Genomic DNA, 24,430 nt, shown 5'->3' with positions numbered 1-24,430 from the left:
AGTGGAATACATTGTGGTTCGAATTTGCATTTCTCCAGTGACTAATGATGTTCTGCCTTTTTTCATGTAGTTTTGAACATTAGTATGTCTCCCTCTGTGAAGTGTCTGTTAAAATCTTGTGTTCATTTTTAAAATTGTGGTTTTTTTCTTATTTAGTTATAAGAGGTTTTTTTTTTTAATATTCTGGCTAAAAATTTCTTGTTAGATACAGGTTGTGTGAATTTTCTTCCAATCTGTGGTTTGTGTTTTTATTTCCTTAGTGATACTTTCAAACAGTTGGTGGTTTTAATTTTTATGATATCCACCTTATCATTTTTGTTCTTTATTGGTTGTGTTTTTCTGTTCTGAGAATATATTTCCTATTATCGGGTTTTCTCCTCTATGTTTTCTTCTAGACACTTTGTACTTACAGCTTTTATTTTTTAGGACTCAGATCCATTTTGAGTTATTTGTGTGTATGGTGTATTGTAAGCATCAGGTCTTTTTGTTTTGGGTTTTTGCTTTTCTTTTAAGCTCATATGGTTATCCAGTGGTTCCATCACCAATTATTGAAAAGTATATCTTTTCTCATTATGTTGGCATATTTACCAAAAATTAATTGACCATGTTTACAGGTCTACATTTGGATTCTGTTCCATTGATCTAATAAGTGTTGAAATTAGATAGTGTATGGCCTCTACCTTCCTTTCTCTGTTGCAGAATTTCTTGGGGTGTTTTAGGTCATTTTGCATTTTCACATAAATTTTGTAATGTATCAATTTCTACAAATAAGCCTGCTGGGATTTTGAATGGGATTGTGGTGAATCTGTAAATTAATCTGGGAAGAACTGATCTCTTAAAAACATGGTATATACCTTGGTTCAATTAGGTCTTCTTTAATTTCTTTGTATAGTGTTCTGTAGTTTTCAGTGGACAGGTCTTAAATATATTGCATTAAATTTATACCTAACGAGGTCATGTTTTTGGATGCTTTTCTAAGTGATATTTTTTTTTCCATCCCACTTGTGTTTTTCTTTTTTTTCATTATGTTATGTTAATCACCATACATTACATCATTAGTTTTTGATGTAGTGTTCCATGATTCATTGTTTGTGCATAACACCCAGTGCTCCATGCAGAACGTGCCCTCTTTAATACCCATCACCAGGCTAACCCATCCCCCCACCCCCCTCCCCTCTAGAACCCTCAGTTTGTTTCTCAGAGTCCATAGTCTCTCATGGTTCATCTCCCCCTCCGATTTCCCCCCCTTCATTTTTCCCCTTCCTACTATCTTCTTCTTCTTTTTTTTTTTTTTTTAACATATAATGTATTATTTGTTTCAGAGGTACAGGTCTGTGATTCAACAGTCTTACACAATTCACAGCGCTCACCATAGCACATACCCTCCAATTCTTAATCTCAGGAAATCTAAATGGTATTTTAAACATTTTCGCTTTCCTATTATTTGTTGTTAATATACAGAAATGTGACACACAAAAATTTATATTGACACTGTATACTGATATTATGCAAATTTCTTAATTTAAATAGCCTTTTTGGTGAATCCCTTAGTATTTTCCTCATATTATGTTGACTGTGAATAAAAATGTTACATTGTTCTCTTTTAAAAAATTGTACTAAAATATACATAATATAAAATTTACTACTAGTGATATTTAGTACATTTACAGTGTTGCACAGCCATCATCACTGTCTAATTCCAGGACATTTTCCTCCTCCCAAGAGGAAGGCTCATACTCATTAAGTTGTCACTCTCCATTTACCCTTCCCCCAAAGCCCAGGCAACTACTGATCTGCTTTATGTCTATAGATGCACTAGACTCTGGATATTTTACATAAGTGCAGTCATACAATATGTAGCCTTCTGTGTCTGCCTTCTTTTACTCAGCATAATGTTTGCAAGGTTTATCCATGTTATAGCATGTATCACTATTTTATTTCTTTGTCTTCTTCACTTATGTTCTCTGTTATTTTTTTCTTTATTAGCCATCTTAGTGGATGAGAAGTTGTATCTTGTTGTTTTGTTTATTTTTAATCTGTGTGTCTCTTTTCTTTTTCTTGCCATACTCTGCTGACTTGGACCATCAATACAGTGTGGTATAGAAACAGTGAGGATGAATTGTATATGTGTACCACATCTTTATCCAGTCGTCTTATCAGTCAACACTTAGATTGCTTCCATATCTTGGCTATTATAAGTAAGGCTGCAATAAACATAAATGTGTATCTGTCTTTTCAAAGTAGTGTTTTCATTGTTTTTTGGAGAGGGGGCAGGTAAATTACCCATTAGTGGAATTATTGGATCATATGGTATTTCTATTTTTAATTTTTTAAAGAGCCTCCATACTGTTTTCCACAGTGAGTGTACCAATTTATATTCCCACCAACAGCGCTCGCCAAGTACTTTTTTCTCCACATCCTTGTCAACACCTATTATTTCTTGAGCTTTTTATTTTAGCCCTTCTGACAGGTGTAAGGTGATACCTCATTGTGGTTTTGATTTGCATTTTCCTGATGATTACTGATGTTGAGCATCTTTTCAGGGGTCTGTTGGCCATCTGGAAAAATGTCTACTCGTGACTTCTGCCCATTTTTTTCATTGGATTGTTTTTAGGGTTTTTTTGGGGTGGAGTTACATAAGTTCTTTATATATTTTGGAGATTAACCCCTTATTGGATATATCATTTGCAAGTATCTTCTCCCATTCAGTAGGTTGCCTTTTGGTTTTGTTGATGCTTTCCTTTGCTTGTACAAAAGTTTTTTATTTTGACATAGTCCCAATAGTTTATTTTTTTCTTTTGTTTCCCTTGCTTTAGGAGACATATCTAGAAAAACATTGCTATGGCCAATGTCAAAGAAATTACTGCCCATATTCTCTTCTAGGATTTTTGTGGTTTTAGGTGTCATATTTAGGTCTTTAATCCATTTTGAGAGGTTTTTTTTGTGCATTTGTATGGTGTTAGAGTGTGGTCAAGTTTCATTCTTTTGCATGTAGCTGTCCAGTTTTCCCAGCAGTATTTATTGAAGAGACTGATGAGATCTTGCCATTTGCCACAACATGGATGCACCTAGAGGGTATTATGCTAAGTAAAATAAGTCAGACTGAGAAAGACTAATACCATATGATTTCTCTCATTTGTGGAATTTTTAAAAATGAACAAACAAAAACCAGAATCAGACCCATAAATACAGAGAACAAAGTGATGTTTGCCAGAGGGAAGGGGTTGAGAGGATGGGCAAAATGGGTGAAAGGGAGTGGAAGATAGAGACTTACAACTCTGGAATGAATAAGTCATAGGGATAAAAGATAAAACATAGGGACTATGTTATATGGTGACAGATAATAGCTACACTTATGGTGAGCATACCATAACATATAAACTTGTCAAATCACTGTGTCGTACACCTGAAACTAGTGGAACATTGTTGATACACAATCAAATAATCAACTATAATCAAATATAACTATAATGTCAACTATAATCAAATAAAAACATGAAAAAAAATTCTAGACCCAGAACTATAACCAGAAAGAGCAGGAGCATGGAGATGGCTAAACCAAGACTCAGGAACACAGTGTGTGCTGACAGAGACAGGACAGGAAGATAAATGTAAAGTAGGGAAGAGCAAGGAAAAGCTGGCAACCAAGAGGATGAATTGAAACCTAAGCCACTTTCATTGACTCTGATCTTGATATTGTAAATATGTGTCAGAGAAACTAGACCCCTTCATCATAGAGTTAGATATACATCCCTCTGGCCCAGAGGTGGAGAAGCTGAACTGGGATTCAGGGGAAGTTGAAGTTACAGCCTTGTTGAACTGACTGTCCCACTTGAACAAGGTGAGCCAGCATAATAAAACTATGGGGATGGAGGACAGACCAGGAAATGGGGAGGAAGATACTGACTATGAAGGGCCAGCATGCAAGAATTTGAGGAAGATAATGGAACTGTTTCATATCTTGCTTGTAATTATGTATAGTCAACCCTATGCATTTCTCAAAACCCAGGGGACTGTATACTACAGAGTAATTTTACTGTACATAAAATGTTGTAAATGAAGGTGAAATAAAAACTATTTCATAGAAACAAACCCTACAAGTACGTATCACCAGTAAATTTTAACTACCAAAGGAAGTTCTTCAGGTATTAGGAAAAATTCATCAAATGGAACTGGAATGAACACAACTGAATAAGATGATCTTGAAATGGTAAAAATGTTGGTAAATGTAAAACATCTATTTTTCCTTTTAATTTTCTTTAAAGGACAATTTACTTGTTAAAGCAGAATGTTAGAAGTATATCATGGAATTGTTAAGTGCAAAAATAAAATGTATAAAAACAATAATGCAAAGAATAGGAAGTGAGAAATGGAAGTATACCAAGTAAGCTTCTCACTCTGTGCATACTGTGGTGTAATATAATTTAAAGGAGGATTATGGTAAATTAAAGATGCATATTGTAAACAAAAGAGGAACCACTGAGGGGAAAAAAATGTACCATAAAAAGCCAACAGAAGACATAAAGGAATCAAAAAAAAAACTTAATCCATAAAGACAGTAAAAGAAGAAAAACAGAGGAAAGGTCATGAGACAAATAGGAAATAAGATATTGGATTTAAACTCAAACATATTGATATTTATATTAAATACAAGTGGTATAAATGTTCCAATTAAAAATTCAAGAATATCAGACTAGATGACAAAGATCAAACTATATGTTGTATATAAGAAATGCATTGTAAAGACAAAGGTTAAAATTAAAGGATAGAAAATTTGTATCATGCAAACATAAAGGAGAGCTGGAGTTGCTCTATTAATATCAGACAAAGTAGATTTCAGAACAATACTATTAAGAATAAAAAAGGACATTTTCGTAATTATAAAGGAGTTGATTCATCAGAAATACATAACGACTGTAACCATGTGTGCACCTAATAGCAGAACTGCAAAATAATTGATGCAAAACAGAATTTAAAGAGGAAATGGGTAAATCCATAATTATAATTGGAAATTTCAGGATTTGTTTCATAAATCTGTAGAACAAGAAGACAGAAGCTCAGTAAGAATACAGAACATTTAGGCAACACAACTGACATTTGTGAAACATGATACCCAACAACAGCAGAAAAGGTATTTGTTTAAAGGGCACATTTGATATTCTCCAGGATATACCATATGTTGGATCATTATTTAGATTTGAAAGAAATGAAATAACATCAAATGTGTTCTCTAACTACAATGAAATTAAATTAGAAAACAATAGCAGAAAGTTATCCGAAACATCCCCAAATATTTGCAGATTAAAAAACATACTTCTACAGCACTTAAGGTCAAAGAAGAAATCACAAGAGAAATTAGAAAATGCTTGAAATTGAGTGAAAAGGTAAGCACACATACCACATTTTGTAGGATACAGATAAAGCCGTGCTCACAAGAAACTAGAGTGTAAATACTTACATTTGAAAAAAGAAAGGTTTAAAATCAGTAATGTATGCTCTCTCAAAAATAAATAATAAAAAGAATAATAACAGAATGTAGTGGAAAATTTTTATGAAAAAATTTGACAACCTAGATGAAATAAAACTTTTGAAAGATACAAATTATTTAAACGAATCAGGAAGAAATGGACTATATGCACATACCTAAGTCAATTAAATAAGCTGAATTTGAAATGAAAACTTGTCCCCCTCCAAAAAACAAAAAACAAACAAAAAAACAGTTCTAGGCACAGGTGCATTTTTTGGTAAACTGTATCAGACAGCTAAGGAAGATACAAATCCTACACAAATTCTTTCAGAAAATTATGTAAGATGGAAAACTTCCCAACTCATTTAATGAAGCCAGTATTATAACTTAAAAAAATATATATATTACTAGAAAAGACACCCACAGATCAACACCACTTATGAAGATAGTATCAAAAATCTTTGATAAAATATGAGTAAAATTTAGTAGTATATATGTAGAAAATGCTAAGGAATTCACAAAAGGGAACCAGGGAGTGAGTGTAGTATGTTTGCAGATTATAAGGTCAGTATGCTAATTCAGCTCTATGTAAACTGGCCACGGAAGACTGCAACAGGCAACTTGTAAAATACCATTTATAGCTGCATCAAAAAACATGAACAACTTAGGAATAAATGTACACATTATGTACAAGACCTATCTATTGAAAACTACAAAATACTGTTAAAAGAATTAGGGAAGAAATAGTGGTGTATATCTCAGGAATAAAAATTGGTTTAGCATTAAAAAACCAGTAATATAATTCAATATACTAGTAGAATACAGAAGGAAAAAAATGAACATTTTGATACATGTGGAACAATTATTTGATAAAACTCAATACCCATTCATGATAAAAACTCAGAAAATGGAAAAGGAAACTTTTTTTAATTTACATTTTATTTTTTATCTGAGTGTAGTTGACACAGTGGTACATTTTTCATTTCAGATAGAGTTTTTATCTCTAGATATACCATTTGTTTGGTGTTACTTTAAGACTTTTCTGTTTTTGTTTTACTTGTGTTTTACTTTTAGTATTTGGATATATTTATAATAGCTGATTTAATGTCTTTATCTGCTTATTCAGTCATTTTCACCTTTTTCTAGGTATATTTCCATTGATCAGGTTTTTTTCTTGGTTATGGGTCATTATTGCTTTGCACATTTTTTTTTTTTTTGGTAGGTTGGACAGTTAGATTTAATACTACTGAGTGTCTGAATATTATTGTCTTGCTTTAAAGAGTGTTTTAGCAGGCATGTAAGTTACTAGTGATTGAATTTCATCTTTTGCAGGCTTATTTTTAAGCTTTTGTAGGATTGCTTTTTAGTAACCTTTACTCTAGGGCTAATTTAGCTCTCCTCTTTAAGGCAGGACTCTTCTGGAATCCCCTAAATACCTGAGATGTTCATTGAGATCTTTCTACTCTAGCTAATTGGAACATGAACATCTTCCCTACTTGCTGTGAGCCCTGTGTCAGTAGTTAAGTTTACAGCTCACTAGTAGATGTCTTTTCCTTGGTAAATTTTCTTTATCTGGTTCTCTCGTATCTCACACAACATGTGTTCCTACTGGTATTCAACCAAAGATTTAGAGGAATCTTTATGCAATTATCTGGAAATTTTTCTGTTTGTAGGCTTCTCCTTGTCAATATAGTGTCCCATAAACTCTAGCTATTTAGCCTCTATATACTTCAATCCAATCTTCATTTTATTAACAAGGGTGCTATGTTCTTGGGTCCTCCTCCCTACATCAAGATTCTGAAAGTTCCCTAGGGCAGAAATCAAGGGTGATTTTTAAGGCTCACCTCATTTATATTTCTTCTCTCAGGGATCACAGTCCTGCAGTTCTTTTGCCCAACATCTTAAAACAATTTTTTAATATAGTTTACCTAGTGTTATCTATTATAATGCTGAGAGCATGTCCAATACCACTTACTTCTGCCTTGCCAGAATCAGAAGTAGTTTATTTTATTTTTACTTGAATCAATTTTCAAGTAAAATTTTAATTATGTAAGTATAATTTAATTATTCTCCCATTAAAGCAATAATGAGAAAGTTAAAGTTTCCTTTTAGTAACTTCTAATCTTGGTCTTTCTTCCTTCAAATCTAACCAATGTTGTCAACTTGGTACATGGCCTCTTAGGTACTTTTTCTATTTATGTTTGTTTCCTTAGAAAAGTTGTAATACTGCTTATTTTTAGGTTGTATATGCTTTTAATAGCATAGCTCAGAGTGCACTTATTTCTCTTTCACTTGACTTTTTAAAAATAACAAACAGTATGTAGTAGATGTGTATCTTATTAGTACAAACAAATCTAGCTCACATTCTTTACATGTCATGGTACTATTTTCAGCAAGAATAGAGACTGATCCTCAGTAGCTCATCTTCTGGACTTGCTGCAAATCCTTTCCATTTTTTCTGGGCATTTCCAGCCCTCCTGGGATGTTGCCCTATTTCTCTCTTCCTCACATACACTTCTTGCCTGGAGACAGACAGACATCCATTCCACCCCTGATAAAAATAACCCAGGGCCTTTTTCTGTTTCTGGTTTTCACCACTTTGATATGGACCATTCTTTGTGTTCTTCTCATCTATTCTGTACTTGGAACTTGGATACATTGTGCTGTTTTCTCATTGATCTTTCAGAGGATCCTCATGATTTCTGGTTCACTGAAATCTCCCCATCTATATTTTCTAGTTCAGCTCTTGGTTACTTTTTATAATTGTCTTTGATAGGTTCTTTGTTTTAAGAGGGAGGATAGACTAGAATATGTACTTACTTTACTATCTTGAAACCAGTAGTTACTTCCCTCTGCCTGAATTTTTCCTTCTTTCATTTTATGAGAATCTAGAATAAAAGAAAGCTTTGTATGCCTGCCCGACACTCTCGTGAGGGCACAGGTATTTGGGAGCACTAAGATGATTGAGCTAGAGACTGTTCCTAGTATCTCCTCCTCTCTTCCTAACTTTGCTTCCGTTCAATAAAACCTTCTTTATTTTGACATGGACTTGCCTTGCCCTTATTATTCTTACTATTCACATGGTAAGTTGCATTCTGTTAGCCAGATTTAGAGTTCAGGCATCATTAATAAAATTATAAAGTTTCTCTTTGGCCCACTGTAAACCCTTCTCAGCAGACTTTATATTTGCCTTTGAAATATTTTCAACCTGTGTTGTTGGTTTTTGAAACATTACAAATGGAAAATTTTCAGACCTTTTAACAAAAATATTTTTTCCCTGTTACATTCTTGAATTTGGCTTAGCCCTATTGTTTATAGTATATAAAATACAGTTGTGTACAGTATATGAAATAATGAAATGTGGTCTAACATAGAACAATAGCTCATGTCCCTTTCCCATTTTAATTAATTTGTGGTTTTTTGGGAGCCTGACAGAAATCAGATAAAGATGATTTCTTTATAGATCTTTCTGATATATAAATAAATCATACTGAAACCTTTCTTGTATACTGGGCCACCATTTAGTATCTTAAGATGTATTCATGGAAGAGAAAGGTGATATAGGTCCCAAAGGAACCAACTTGGGAAATTAAACCTAGAAATTCTGGGTGATCTTGGTTCCAAGTCACAATCTAATGTAGATTATTCAGCAAAGGTGCTTAAAGAGATTCTGTCTTGTTTCATTCTTATCAATGTGAATATAGACTTAGCAGGTATGTTTAGCAATTTCCTTACTTATTTTGTTAATCTAATTATAGTATCTAATAATGCCACTGCTGGGGAAATCTAAAAAGCATTGTGCTTTGGCAACTTGGAAAAGCTACTTCTATGTAAAATCTGATCCTGGGAATGGGTATGTGGACAGAAGCCTTATTTTTCCCTGTTCTCTCAAGAAACTCTTTTCTGCCATCATAAAATGAAATTTTGTATACCCAGAAGGGAGCTTAGCAATTATCGAGAGGTTTTTTACAGGTGAAGAAACTGAGACCCAGAGAGGTAAAGGCAAGTTGGCCTAAGGTTTACTAAGGTAATAAAGAGTCCTATATCTCCATGCCGGCCTGCCCTGCATTTTTCTGATATGTATATACTTTCACCTGTATATCACATTTATTTCTGCACATCTGTTTCAGAAAGCCAAAATTCTCTCTCTCTGAAATTTTTTTGTTCTAATGCAGCTGAAATTTAGTTGAGGCTTTTCCACTTGCCTATACAATTATTCTTCTCCCCCATCCTCTTGTACTTTTCTTGAGTATCTCAAGAGATTATATAGCAACTTCTTTATTTTATCATTAGTAGAGTCCAGATGGAATCAGGAATTAAAGACCTGGGAGAGTTGTCATGAATGGCATTATTTTTTCCTCACACACAGGAAAAAGAATAGGGTGCCAGATGTGTCTATTGAGTGACTTTTTGCTAAATTTTAAATTTAATTTGATGAAATCAATGAAATGGAGGCCTTTTTTTTTTTTTTTTTTTTAATTCACAAGCGGTTATTCCCTGAAAATTTGTTTTTGCCTTTGTGGGTTTGTTTTGGGGATGGGAATGAGAAGAGGAGAGCAGTGTATATTTTCTTCCTATCTAAAACCGAATTTATATTTTTGTGTTTTACTCAAATGTGAAATTTGTTCCATAAATCTGGAACTGGTAATGACTAATATCATGCATTTTGATACAACAGGATAGACATGATTCTGCTGATGATCAAAGTATTTGTCATGTGTGGCACGTGGATATAGAAGCTCTTCCAGAATGGATAAACTGCCTAATACAAAAAGTAAGTTCCTTAGTTTCTGAGTAAAATTAGGAATTTACTACTTTCAGGATTTTTCATCCTCATTCTAGAGCTATTTTTCTTGAATGCACTGTTTCAAGAGATAAGAAAGGGTCTGTAACTCTTGATTACACCTACTGGCTTCTTCGTTATTACTGGAGTGTTGCAGGTACTTTTCTATCTCAGACTTTAAAACATGGTATTCCCCCTTCCTTGATTGCTCCTCCCACAATTATTTACTGCTTCCCTTATTTCCATATATCTTTATTCACAGGGAGGCATTGCCTGTGAAAACTCTCAGTTGCCCTACTCCACTGTTATCACTCTTCACACTTCCTTTCTCCCTTCTCTGACTTACATAGCTACTTATATTTTGCATACACATACAATACGTAATATATAGTACTTGTAAATATGCATGAGAATATATGACCTATATAAATATAGACATAACTATACGCATACATACACACACACGCACACACTTACCCGCATACATGTATTGCTTACTGCTCTTGTTAATTGCCTAGCTCCCCAACTCGAATAAAAACTCCATAAAGTCAGAAGTTTTTCTCTTCCGTTTATTACTACCTCCAGCACCTAGAACAATGCCTCCCGAGTAAATGAAATATCCTATATTATTCATGTATGCACACATATATAAAATAAACTGGATAATAAATGATTCTCAGTGGTACAATCAAAATCAAATTACCACATTTTTAGGGCTCCTTAATGAAATATTATAAGAGCAGGAACTCACCTTGTTAACAGTATGGTATTATTTCTCACATTTTGAAGCAAGTATTAAATAGAAAAGTATAAGTAATGCGATTTTTTAAAAAAATGTAGTCGCCGTTCTCCACTGACTTTGTTGTTGCTGATAAAAAATAACATTTGATAGATATCCTCTGCATTCACTCTCACACTGTAATGATTTCCTGGCAACGTGCCAGTGGGCTGGTTTTAACTGTCCTGAACTTTACAACATGTATGAGGGTGCTGCAGATATTCCACTATCTCTCCTGAAAAAAATAATTTTAAGCCAGTTCATTATTAATTTTGCACTTGAATATAGAAAATGCACTCTTATGTATATAACCAGTATCTTTTGGTTTTATGTAAAAAGGCAGGAAGAGCTTTATTCTGTTGGTTGGGTAAAGTTCCCTCCCACAGTGTTTGGTATGCAAGAAGGGTATCAAAACAGACACTTTTCTGTGAGATTTTACTTGCAAATTAAGCTCTGTAGACTGATTTGCTTCCTGGTTCCATAGTGTATTTTTCTTTTCATTAGTTCACACTATGTCCATATTCAACCTATTGTTTAAGAGACTCTTTTAGAATGCTTAGGAGTATTGTTGAGATGGGCATGATGTGCAATATTTTATCATTCTAGAACGTTGGAGTTGCTTATCTCTATTTATTAGAAGGCTTTTTTCCCTTTACTGTTCTGTCTACCAATCAGAAAACAGAAAGCTAGCCTTTTCTGTGGCATAGAAAACTTTCATGTGATTGGCTTTAAAAAAAAAAAAATACAACTCACATTCTCTTTGATTACTTTACAATGAAAGCATTGTCTTACTTTCCTTTATTACCTGTAGGCCCAGTGGACAGTTGGAAAACTGAATTGCCCTTTCTGTGGGGCCCGTTTAGGGGGCTTTAATTTTGTCAGCACTCCAAAATGTTCCTGTGGCCAGCTTGCAGCTGTACATCTCTCTAAGAGCTGGACCGATTATCAGCCAACACGGGCAGGCCGACTAACGAGACCATCGCTGAAATACTTGTCACATCCTAGAGTTCAGTCAGGTTGTGACAAGGAAACTCCGCTGACAGGTGGCGCCTCCAGAAACAGAAATCACGGGTTTTTAAATATGGCCCAAAATAATAATGGCCCTGGAAGATTAACAGAAGCACTCTGCCTGGAGGTACGGTCAACGTATTTTCAGACGAAGAATGAGAAACTGCTCTTCAAAGCATCAGATCCAAAATACCAGCTTTTTGTTCCTCAGCTTGTGACTGGCAGATGCACTACAAGAGCTTTTCACAGGAAATCACATAGTTTGGATCTGAACATCAGTGAGAAACTGACTTTATTACCCACATTTTATAAAATACATAGTAAGACTACTGCCTGTCCCAGGCTAAATGAAACACAGCCTATTCACCTTTCTGGCTTGCCTTTAGAATCTAGTAAAAATAACTGTTCCTTTCAGATTTCATCCAATTTTGATCCTAATATGCTGCTGCAAAGATTTTCAGTGGCTCCCCGTGAGACCCAGACACAAAGAGGAGGAGAATTTCAGTGTGGTCTAGAAGCTTCTGCAGTGTACTCTGACCATGCGAGTTCTAACAACCTGACTTTCCTGATGGACCTGCCCTCAGCTGGCAGGAGCATGCTGGAGGCCTCGGACCAGGAAGAGCCCCTCTCTGCACTGGACTTCCTCCGCTCGGGCAGTTTCTCATTGGGGGCCATTAATCAGAGGCTCAGTAAGAGAGAAAGGAGCAAGTTGAAAAATCTGAGAAGGAAACAACGAAGGCATGAAAGATGGCTACAGAAGCAGGTAATTTTTTGAAGAGTTTACTAAAAATTCTGTGTTGTGAATCTTGGGGTTTGGAGAGAGGAGCTAACTTTGAATACCTTTATTATAAAAACACAGTTTTAATGAGTGTTGAAATGACATTTCTGTCTAGGTGAACTTAATAATCATGCACCTCTCTTAAAATCGGCAAGTATAAACCTGTCTCTGTTCACATATGTTTAGAAAATGTCCTTTTAGGAAGATTTCCTCAATTCTAATATTTTACATGAATATTAATTTCATGATACTGAGATGAGATCATCATATACATTTTAAATTTATTCATGTTGGGATTATTTGCAATGATTTTATTTCAGGTTAGGTTGAAACAAAGAAGTTTTTCTAATTCAATCTAGTGACAAATTCATTGACTTTCATCACTTTTAGCTTAAATGGATATTTTCAAGGAACATTATGTAATTATGTGCTCATATGATCCAGATATGGTTAACTCTACTAATTTGTGAAGTTTATCTTAATAATAACTGACCCTTACTGTAATTTTATAGGAGTGTGTGCTTGTCTATGGTTTAAATTCCTGTACCTATAATGATATGTTCAAAAACGGTTATGCGAAGGTATTGAACAATAAATTGCAGGTGCTCTGGAGACCAATTAAAGCCAATGGATGAGGTGCTCATGAAAATTTGGAAGTTTGAGGACCAGTATGTTTCTATGTAAACTTTTATTTGCAAATTGCCTTTGTTACCTACTTGTTTATAATAAATAGCAATCCTCATTAATCAGTATGTTGAATATTAACAACATCCACAGAGCTTAAATATAGAAAGCTGCAACTTTGCATAATAGTTCATTTTTTTAAACAATTAAGCGAACTCATTGCTTATGATCCTAGTCAGACTGAATAGAATAAAATTACTGCATCAAGTGATTCAATCATGTTCATTATTTTTCATCGTTTGGTTAGATAGTATAATTATAGGTAATTATTATATTTTTGACTGGATGCTGACGAGAGCATTGGAGTTTGGTTTACTTGCAAGTGATGGTGTAATGTGACATCAAAGCATATGTTGTAGAATGTTAAAAATGAATATATTTTAGCACCACTATAATATACTTCATGGTTAATTTATTGAAGCTATAAAATACAATATCTTTTATTGAAAATTTGACTTAAACCCATAGATAAATTGGAGATGGTCATATGTTAAGTGAATATTCGAAAGTCAACCTTAAAAACAATGTAGAGGGCTTAAAATAATTCTCTAACAAATAGAAATTTAAAAAGTATAAAAATTATACTTGCTCTGTACTATAAATATGTGCAGATAACATCTTTGCAACTTAAAAAATGTGTTTAATTCTTGAGCTGGGTACTTCCGAAAACTTAAACTAAATTACTGATTATTTTCCAGCATAGGAACACTATTTTTATACAATTTAAAGCTAAGCAAGACCAACATCAGTGTTTTGGTTTTTTTTAATAAAGTTACTTTTATTCATTCACATGCATGATTTAGCCAAACTGCTTGGCTAATTGATGAGAGTGAATGAATTCCAGTCAGACCTGTGGCCGGTCAGTATAGGGAGTAATAGGGCAGGGCCCTAGGAGGTTTGTCTGGTTGCACGGGAGCTACTGACAAACAAATGCCGAACGTCTCCTTAGCAAAGAAAATTTAAAAGTCTGTAGCAGCGTGAAAATGACGTGAGTTAGTGATGTGAGTGCACACCTTGGTTAGAGCCCGAAAGAAGAAGAATTTTTAACAGTTTTGCTAATTCAAGCAAAAAGATAAGTCTTGGAAAGATTTCATGTCTGAGCTAAATTAATGGCTTAGCTCTTCAGCTCATTCCATGTTTAGTAAAGAGTAGTTAATTCTGTAAACATTTATCAAATATGTGTTTCATATACCATGCCTTTGAGTAATGACTTCAGTGCAGATGCTGGTCTTTTTTATTTTTTTAAAGACTTATTTATTTTAGAGAGAGAGTGCTCACACAAGTGGGGGGAGGGGCAGAGGGGGAGAGAGAGAGATCTGAGCTGAAACAAGAGTCCAGCGCCTAGCTGACTGAGCCACCCAGGTACCTCCTGCCCTTTTTTAAATAAGGAAGATAAGCATACAAGATATAAAGGAAAGGTTACCTATTGTTAATGATAATTTTTTTTAAGTTTAAAATAATTGGTTGGGAAATCTAGATTTCTGACTTTCATTTGATATTTTTAGTGATTTTTTTTTTCACAAACTAGACATCTTTATGTGGCAGATACCATGATAGAAAATGTTAATGACACTACAAAAAGTTATTTAAATTTTTGAAGCTTAAGGGTATAAATGAGATTAATATTGAAACAGAAACTACAACCAATTTTCAGTGTTTTATTCAACAGATGTTAATTAAACTTCTACTTTGGGGAAAGACAGTGCTGAGCAAACCTCTTTTTTTATTCACCATAGCCTTGTTGGGTTTCTGTTTTAGTTTTTGTAATTATTATGTGATAAAATAGATTTATTCTTGGCATATAGCTCTATGATTTCAACACACAGATTCATATAACAACCACCACAGTGGGGATACAGAGCAGTTCCATCACCCCAAAATCTACCTTGTGCCTTTATAATTGTGCTTTGATTATATCTTTATAGTCATATCCTTGTCCTATCTCTAATCTCTGGAAACCATTGATCTGTTCTCTATTACTTTAGCTTGTCTTTTTGATGATGTTGTAAAATAATAATGCAATGCTATAAAATTATAATCTTATAGTATATAACCTCTAGAGACTGGCTTCTTTTATTCAGTACAGTTGCCTGTGAGATCCATCCAAGTTGTTGAATATATCTATTGTTTGTTTTGTTGCTCAGTAATACTGTGTTATATTAATAAACCACAGTTTGTTCATTGACCTGTTCAAGACAGGTGAGTTGTTCCAAGTTTGGGCAATTATGAATAGAGCTGTTAAAATCATTCCTGTACAGGTTATCGTGTGAACCTAAGTTTTCATTTCTCTAGGGTAAATACTCAGGAGTGAGAATACTGGATTGTGTGGTAAGTTATATTTAACTTTATAAGAAACTGTCAAATTGTCTTCCAGTTTGGAAAATGGTTATACCATTTTGTATTTCAAGACATGATATATGAGAATTTCCTTTGCTGTGAGTCACACCTGGTATTCTCAATATTTTTTAAATTGTTGTAAGTAGGTATGTAGTCGTATCATATTGTGGTTTTAGTTTGCATTTTCCTGATGGCATTTTCCTAATAATGTTGAACATTTTTCATGTGCTTATATTTCCATTTGTATATATTGTTTAGGGAAGTGTCTTTAAGTATTTTGGTCATTCTTAATTGGGTTGTGTTCTTTGTGTTGAGTTGTAAGAGTTCTTTATATATTTTGGATGTAAGTTTTTCATCGCATATGTGACTTTCTCTGAGTCTGTAGTTTGTCCTTTTAGTCTCTTAATTTTTTTTTTCCCTGTAGAGCAAACATACTTAATTTTGATGGTCTAATTTCCCATTTTTTTTAACGGATTATGCCATTGGTGTCATACCTAAGACCTCTTTTGCCTAATTCTAGGTTATAAAGATTTTTTCCTGTAGCTTCATCTAAAAGTTTTATAATTTTAAGTTTCACATTAAGAATTATGATTCATTTTGAGTTTATTTCTCTTAATAAAGTGTGAGGTTTCAGTTGAGGTTCATTGTTTTACATAGAGATGCTTGATTGTTCCAGCACCATTTGTTGAAAACACTGACCTTTGTCCATTGAAGTGCTTTTGCAGCTTTGTTGAAGACCCATTGGCTATATGTGTGGGGGTCTATTTCTGGACTGTCTATTCTCTTCAGTTCATTTTTGTGTCTCTCATTGCCAGGAGTCCTTTTTCTTAGTTATTGTAGCTTTAATAAGTCATAAAGTAGGATTCTGTCATTCCCCTAACTTAATTGTTCTTTTTCAACCTTGTTTTATTTATTGTAGTTCCTTTGCCTTTTCATATAAAATTTAGAATCTGCCTGTTTCCTGTTGGGATTTTGATTGTAATTATATGAAATCTATAGATCAACTTGGGGAAAACTGAAATCATTACTGTGTTGATTTTCCTAATCCTCGAACATGGTACGTCTCTCCTTTTATTTAGGTCTTTGATTTCTTTCATCCATATTTTTGCACTTTTTAGCATTCAGAACCTGTGCATGTTTTGTTAGTTTATGCCTATTTACTTTTTGATGTTGTTGTTAATTTTTTAAAAATTGTTTAAAATTGTATATTGCTAATGTACAGAAACACAACTGATTTTTGTTTTGACTTTGTATCTTGTTATTTGAAAGTACAGATCTTTGACATCTTGTCAGATTTATCCCTAAGTATTCATATTTTATACTGTTGTAAAATGGTATTGTTTTCTTAAGTTTGAATTTCCAGTTGTTCATTGATAATATGTAGAAATTAAATTGAGTTAGTATGTTGATCTTTTATCTTACAACCTTTCTAATCTTACCTAGTAGGAATAGTAGTTGTTTTGTAGATTCCATTGTATTTTCTACTAGATCATCATGGTGTCTGCAAATAAATACAGCATTACTTCTTCCTTTCCAATCCAGATTTTTTTTTCCTTTCTTCTTTCTTTGTTTTTTGTTTTTTGTTATTGAAGTAGCTAGAACATCCAGTACAGTATTGAGCAGAGATGAGGAGAACAGACATCCTTGTCTTTTTCCTGATACTAGGAAGAAAGCATTCAGTCTCTCACCATTAGGTATGATGTTAGTTTTAGGTGTTTTGTAGATGCCCTTTATCAGGTTGAGGAAGTTTCTTTATATTCCTAGTTTACTGAAAGTTTTATTATGAATGGGTGTTGAATTTTGTCAAATGCGTTTTCTCCTCATGATACGATTATGTGTTTTCAATATTAATATTGATTATTAAATTGAGTCAGTTTTTCAGTTCCACAGTAAACACCACTCTTATTATGTTGTACTTTTCTTCCTATATATTGCTGGATATTATTTGCAATAATTTTTGAGAGTTTTTTTCTAACCTCTGTACATGAGGGATATTGGCCTAAGGTTTTCTGTATTTTTGTGCTGTTTTTGTGTGGTTTTGATATCAGGATAGTACTGGTCACATAAAATGAGTTAGGAAGTAATCTTTCCTCTTCAGTTTTCTGGAAAATATTTTGAAGAATTGATGTTATTTTTTCTTAAATACTTGGTAATGAAATTTTCTGGGCCTGAAGATTTCTTTTTTGGAAGGTTTTTAACTGTGAACTCAATTTCTTTAGTACTTATAGAACAATTTATGTATCTCTTTCATTTTGGGTAAGTTTTGGTAGTTTGTTGTTTTCAGTGAATTATCTAAGTTGTTGGAATTGTGTGTTAGTATTGTTCATAATATTCCTTTATAATCCTTTTAATGTCTCTTGAGTCGGTAATGATATCCCCTTTAAAATCCTTATAATTAATGGTGGTTTGTATCTTCTCTCTTGCTTGCTCTCTTTTTTCTTTTTTCTTTTTTCTTTTTTTTTAGTTTTGCTAGAAGATTATCAATTTTATTGATCTTTTCAAAGAACCAGCCTTGGATTTCAATTATATTTTCTATTGTTTGCTACTTTTAAATTCTTAATTTCTGCTCTTTAATATTTTCTTTCTTTCATTTTCTTTCCTCTTAGAAAAAAATACTTAGCAACTTATTAATTGGAAACTTAGAAATTTAATGGTTGGAAATCTTTTTTCCTCATCTAAGTATTTAATGTTGTAAACTTCCCTTTAGTTTCTGCATTAGCTACATCCTATGACATTATATTGTATTTTATTGTAATTCAGTTCAAACTATTTTCTAATTTCCTTTGAGACTTTTTTTTTTTTTTGGCCGACCTTGTTTGTCTAACTGGTTAGTATAATCACAGAAAGACTGAAATACTAGCATTTTGAGGAAATTAATCAAAAATTTCTTACTGGGGAAAATATTTCTTCCTCTGGATTGAGGGAAAGTAAAGCTGTCTCTAGTATAGTTGTATAATATTTTAAAATAATTCTTTGTAAACAGCATTTCATTCTATTGTGTTTTCATTTTTTAACCTTAAGTCTATTTAATATGAGTGAAAGAAAATGTCTCTTTAAAGCCCACAAGAAACTATTGTGAAAAGAGAGTTTAGCTCATTTTTCTCTGGAGTATTGTACGTGAGAATACAAAATAATTGACCTAATATCAAGGTTTGTAATAAATCACTGAACCATCTACAATGACTATATTATTTTGTTCTCAGTGAATTAAATGAGTTAAGACTACTTGTATTATTACAAAGGTGTAATTTAGGCCCTGGGGAGAGTAGAAGCCAATAAATTGTATTAAAGACCTGCTTATTTGCGTTTATCTAGAAAAGATACATACTTTCCACAAAGGCACTAAATTTCATTTTCATGGATTTTTACATAGCAATCATTTTGAACTTTGCATAGATTTTAAAGGAGTTCATTTAATCTTTTATCACTTGATTCATCATCTTCAAATCATGCACAGTATTCCAAATACATACTTGGTTGTCCCTTTAAAAGAGAAATTTTTGTATATCTGAATTATAATAGTAATCCACATATTGAGCAATTATTCCCCATTTTTGTCTCTGCCTCCAGCAGAAAATTAATGGTTTATTGAAAGAAAAAGCCTTAGTAATGAAAATCTGACCATTAAAACTACGTGACACAGATTACTGGTTTCATTAAACACAGAAACTTGGTCATGAAACAGTCTTTTAGGAAAGAATGTCATGACCTTTAGTCATATATGGCACAGAAAGATATTTATTTCTCAGTCTACTTTGTGTAAATTTATTGTTTCAGGTTGTTCGCTACTCTCTTCATTTTATTTTTTTATTCAAGTATAATTAGCATACAGTGTTATTTTACTTTCAGGTGTACAATAAAACAACCAGTTCTGTACATCACTCAGTGCTCATCAAGATAAGTGCACTCCTAATCCCCTTCACGTGTTTCACCCATCCCCCCCACCTCCCCCCTGGCAACCACCAATTTGTTCTTTGTGTGTAAGAGTTAGTTTTCTATTTGTCTCTTTTTTGTTTATTCATTTGTTTCTTAAATTCCACATACAAGTGAAATCATATAGTATTCATCTTTCTTTGTCTGACTTATTTCACTTAGTATTATAGCCTTAGTATTATAGGTCCATCCGTGTTGTTGCAAATGGCAAGATCTCATTCTTTTTTTTTATGGCTGAGTAATATTCCATCATTTGTGTATATTGTGTGTATGTATATATATTAATGTTTGTGTGTATATAAATATATATACACATATACATGTACATATACATACACACCACATTTTCCTTATCCATCTATTGGACACTTGGGTTGCTTCTCTATCTTAGTTCTTGTAAATAATGCTACAGTAAGCATAAAGGTACATATATCTTTTCAAATTAATGTTTTCATTTTCTTTGGGTAAATATCCAGTAGTGGAATTACTGGATAATATGCTCATTCTATTTTTGCTTTTCTGTGAAACCTCCATACTGTTCACCCATAGTGGCTGTGCCAATTTGCGTTCCCACCAACAGTCCACAAGGATTCCTTTTTCTACATATTCTCATCAACACTTGTTATTTCTTGTTTTGTTTTGTTTTTTTAATTTTAGCCATTCTGACAGGTGTGAAGTGATATCTCATTGCATATTTGATTGCATTTCCCTAATGATTAATGATATTGGGCATCTTTTCATGTTGCCTGTTGGCCAACTCTTTCATTTTATTAATGAAACAACATTTAGGGCTTGCTCACTAAGTTGATACTTTGGAATTGTTTCTACCTTCCAGGAAGCCACCGTCTAGTGAGATAATAAGATATAAATAAGCAGTCAATTTTAATAGGCATCACCAAATACCTTAACTTTGTTTTCCTGCCATTTCAATTGATTTCAAAATACAGATAAATGAATAACTGTGGAGCAAAATTACATTGGCTTGATAATTCCTTTACTTTAAGATCTAAATTTTCTAATGCTTAGCACAATACTTTGAACACAGTAAGTGATCAAGAATTTTTTTAGGGGCACCTGGGTGGCTCAGTCGTTAAGCGTCTGCCTTTGGCTCAGGTCATGATCTCAGGGTACTGGGATTGAACCCCACATCTGGCTCCCTGCTCCATGGGAAGCCTGCTTCTCCCTCTCCCCCTGCTTGTGTTCCCTCCCTCGCTGTCTTTCTCTGTCAAATAAATAAATAAAATCTTTAAAAAAAATTTTTTTTAATAAAACTTTTTTTTATTGTAGAATACTTTTAGATTTATATAAAAGTTGTGAAACTAGTACAGAGATTTCCCATATGTCCACACCTAGTTTACCCTATGTTAGTGGGGAGCCTGGGTGGATCAGTCAGTTAAGTGACTGGGTCTTGGTTTTGGCTCAGGTCATGATCTCAGGGTCCCAGGATCAAGCCCTGAGTCAGCCTCCATGCTCAGCAGGGAGTCTGCTTGAGGATTTTCTCTCTCCCCTCTGCCCTTCTCCCTCTTGTGCATGCATGCTCTCTCTCTCTAAAATAAGTAAATAATCTTAAAAAAATAACTTATCTTAGTATGGTATATTTACAATTAATGAATCAGTTTTGACACATTATTATTAATTAGGCTATACCTTATTCACAATTTTTTAGTTTTTACCTATAGTTCTTTTTTCTGTTCCAGGATCTCATCCAGGGTACCACATTACATTTAGTTACCATGTCTCATTGGGCTTCTCTGGCCTTTAAGAATTTCTCAGACTTTCCCTGTTTTTGATGACCTTGACAGTTTTGAGGAATGCTGCTTAGCCATTTTGTAGAATGTCCCTCAATTAAGATTGACTAATACTTTTCTCATGATTAAGCTGGGGTTATAGATTATATAATGGGTCCCCAAGACCACCCCCACATTCCATGATTCACTAAGAGGACTCACGGGACTCACCCTATAGTCATACTCATAACTATGTTTTATTACAGTGTAAGGATACAAACTAACTAAGCGAAGGGAAAAGATGCATAGGGCAAATTCTGGAAGAAGCTATGTACAAACTTCCAAGGTCCTGTCCCCATTGAGTTACATAGAATGAACTTCTTCCAGCAAAAGTTGTGACAACACGTTCAATGTTGTGTACCAGGAAAGCTTATTATAGACTCAATGCCCACAGTTTTTATTGGAGGATTCCCTAGGCCCACAAAAGTAGTGTGTGGCAGATCTAGATCCCAGAGTCCATGCTATTAACCATTATACCATGACCTCTCAAAAAAGATTCTCCTCACATGGCTTATCATTCTTAGATGATTAAGAAAATATCTTATTATCACATACCTTTATTTTTCTTTCATCCTTTTCTGCATTTAACTAATGTCCGTGGGGTAGATCACTCTTGGTCAATAACTACACTAAATATTGAAGATACAGCAATGAATGAAATAGGATTCCTCCACTCAGGGACCTTTGAGTGAAGGGGGGAGACACATATGAATATCAGTGATCTTTTTCTTAGGCATTTGCGGAGATGTCATATCATAGTGAATTTTGGCCAACAGCTTATTTGATCTAGGATTGTTTTTGGCCAAGACAGTGAGATGCACTGGAGAATCCCAGAGCATTCACAAAGAAGCAAGCCTGATTGGGAAAGGGTAGGAAGATTGTGTGGAAGTGGTGGTAAGATTGATGACAGAGAAGAGAGGAGAAATGGTTAGCTGAGAAAGAATTGTGATGGAGTGGTCAGAAACATGTTTGATTATGAAGATGCCATGTAGCTGCTAAGTAGTTTTAGGCTAGGTCCATGGTAAGAGCTCAATATGTGGTTGCGGAGTGTATGAACTGAACAAACAAATGACATATCCAGTGCTGCAGGCATGGAAAATGAACCAAGGTTCCTTGACCCTAGCTACAAGTTGGAATCCTCTGAGGAGCTTCTGAAAATGCCACTGCCTGGGCTCTATCAGGTTATATTTCCCTTGGTCTAGACTGGGCATCACTACGTGTGTTTGTGTTTATTAAAATATATATACATACAATATATTTTAATTTTCAAGTGATCCCAACATGTAGCCAGAGTTGAGAACTGTTGGAAAGAAGGAAGATCAACAAAAAAGCAATTAAAAATGGGTTAAAAGTGAATTTCTGGAGTCTTTGACAAAGGATTTATTGACAAGAGCAATGAGAATTTATTCTAATGGATGGTACAGAGGAAAGGCAGCTGGCTAGAACCGGGCTGAGAAGGAATTAGATGAAGAACCATACTGGAAAAGACAAGATCCTTTGACCTTACCCTCTAACACCTAATATAGCTCCTTGCATGTAGTAGAAGACAGTACAAATACTTCTGTCCAAGTAACAGAGCTTTTCTTAGTCTGGCATTAAGAGAATGAGAGTTTGACTAAGCAAGCCAGAGGGAGGCAATGGAATGGAGAGTTTGTGGCCGTGGGAGTGATGGAAAGATTAGTTAAAAGTTACTGAGCTTCAGCATATGCTAGGTGCAGTCCAAGGTGTTTTACTTGTATCAGCTCTTTCCCATGAGCTGGTAGCTAGCTGGAGCTGGAGGAAGCGGGGAGGAAGGCAGGCTTTGGACATTACGGAGGAGCATGAAGGCAGTGACTCCCTCAGGCACTCAGGGGAAAAGGCAGTGGGGGTAAGAGAATGGCAAGGATGTATGCTGTCCTATCCCCCAAGTTTGGAAAAGGCCGATTTGTTTGGGGAAGAGAAAAAAACAGAATCATCAGTGAGCTACTGCCAAAGAGACACTTAGAGAAAATTGGAGCTTATCACATAGGACTGAACTTAGTGCTGGGTGTGTTGGATGAATAGAACTAGACTATGCTTTCAGCTCTTTTGGCCTTGTATGCTCTGGGAAGACTGCCTGGTTTTCATTCTCAAACTCCACATTTGGCTTCATTTACCATATTAACCATCGTGGTATACACTGTCCACCTGTTGTCCCTCATTATCCTGTTTCTGCACTAACCTATTTAAAAAAAAAAACATCACAGTCAGGGCCTTCTTGTCCTCCTCTAACCTCCTTGGAACTTTCCAGTGCTGAGACGTAAGTCTCACCCACTCTTCTCATGCATAATAACCTTACAATATCAGCTTCCATGTGCCCCCAAACTGGGGAGGTAGCTGGAGTCCTCTCCCTGGCTGTGTATGACTGGTTGTAACTGCTATCCCCTGGGCTTTCTTGAACAAAGTACTGATTTAATGGGAATTTTTAATTTTAGAAGCAGCATAACAGTGTTAGAGAAAGTTCAGGAAACTAAAAAAATACATTTACATATCAATTATTTAAACATCAAATTGAATAGAGTTGATATTTCTGAAAGGATGGAGAATATGATTCGGGGTGCTAGATAGGGGGCTCCAACTCTTTTAATTATGTTCTGAAGATGGATACAGTTTTTCACAGGTGTTATCTTAGGTTTTATTCTGTTTTTTTATCTCTCTCACATTTTATAATACAGTTGAATCAATTATAAATCATATCATCCTAATAATGTCACCCTTTTTATTCGTTACTTTTGCTGCAAAATCTTAAACCATTCTCCTTTTTGTAAAGCTAGAGAGAGGCTCCCACGGGTGGTATAGGCAAGGAGTCTTCTACCTATGAGGCTCAGTTTTATTTTAATAGTACTTGTCTAATACT

General features: G+C 34.2%; 1 protein-coding gene across 3 annotated transcripts in view; it reads left to right on the top strand.

Annotated features, from left to right (window-relative positions):
- Positions 1 to 24,430, top strand: part of RNF180 (ring finger protein 180) — a 198,132-nt gene that overhangs the window by 45,375 nt on the left and 128,327 nt on the right. For 2 of the 3 annotated variants that reach the window (XM_032404348.1, XM_032404350.1), the window contains exons 3-5: positions 10,146 to 10,241; positions 11,840 to 12,799; positions 15,791 to 15,826. In XM_032404348.1, coding sequence (XP_032260239.1) covers positions 10,146 to 10,241; positions 11,840 to 12,799; positions 15,791 to 15,826 — 1,092 coding nt within the window. The remainder of the gene's footprint in view (positions 1 to 10,145; positions 10,242 to 11,839; positions 12,800 to 15,790; positions 15,827 to 24,430) is intronic. The other variant, XM_032404349.1, reaches the window with a different exon arrangement.

Source organism: Phoca vitulina, unplaced genomic scaffold, assembly GCF_004348235.1.
Source record: "Phoca vitulina isolate PV1807 unplaced genomic scaffold, GSC_HSeal_1.0 scaffold6, whole genome shotgun sequence".
NCBI classification, from domain to species: Eukaryota; Metazoa; Chordata; class Mammalia; order Carnivora; family Phocidae; genus Phoca; species Phoca vitulina.
The sequence above is the reverse complement of the archived record's forward strand: the minus strand, read 5'-3'. Positions and strand labels throughout refer to the sequence as shown.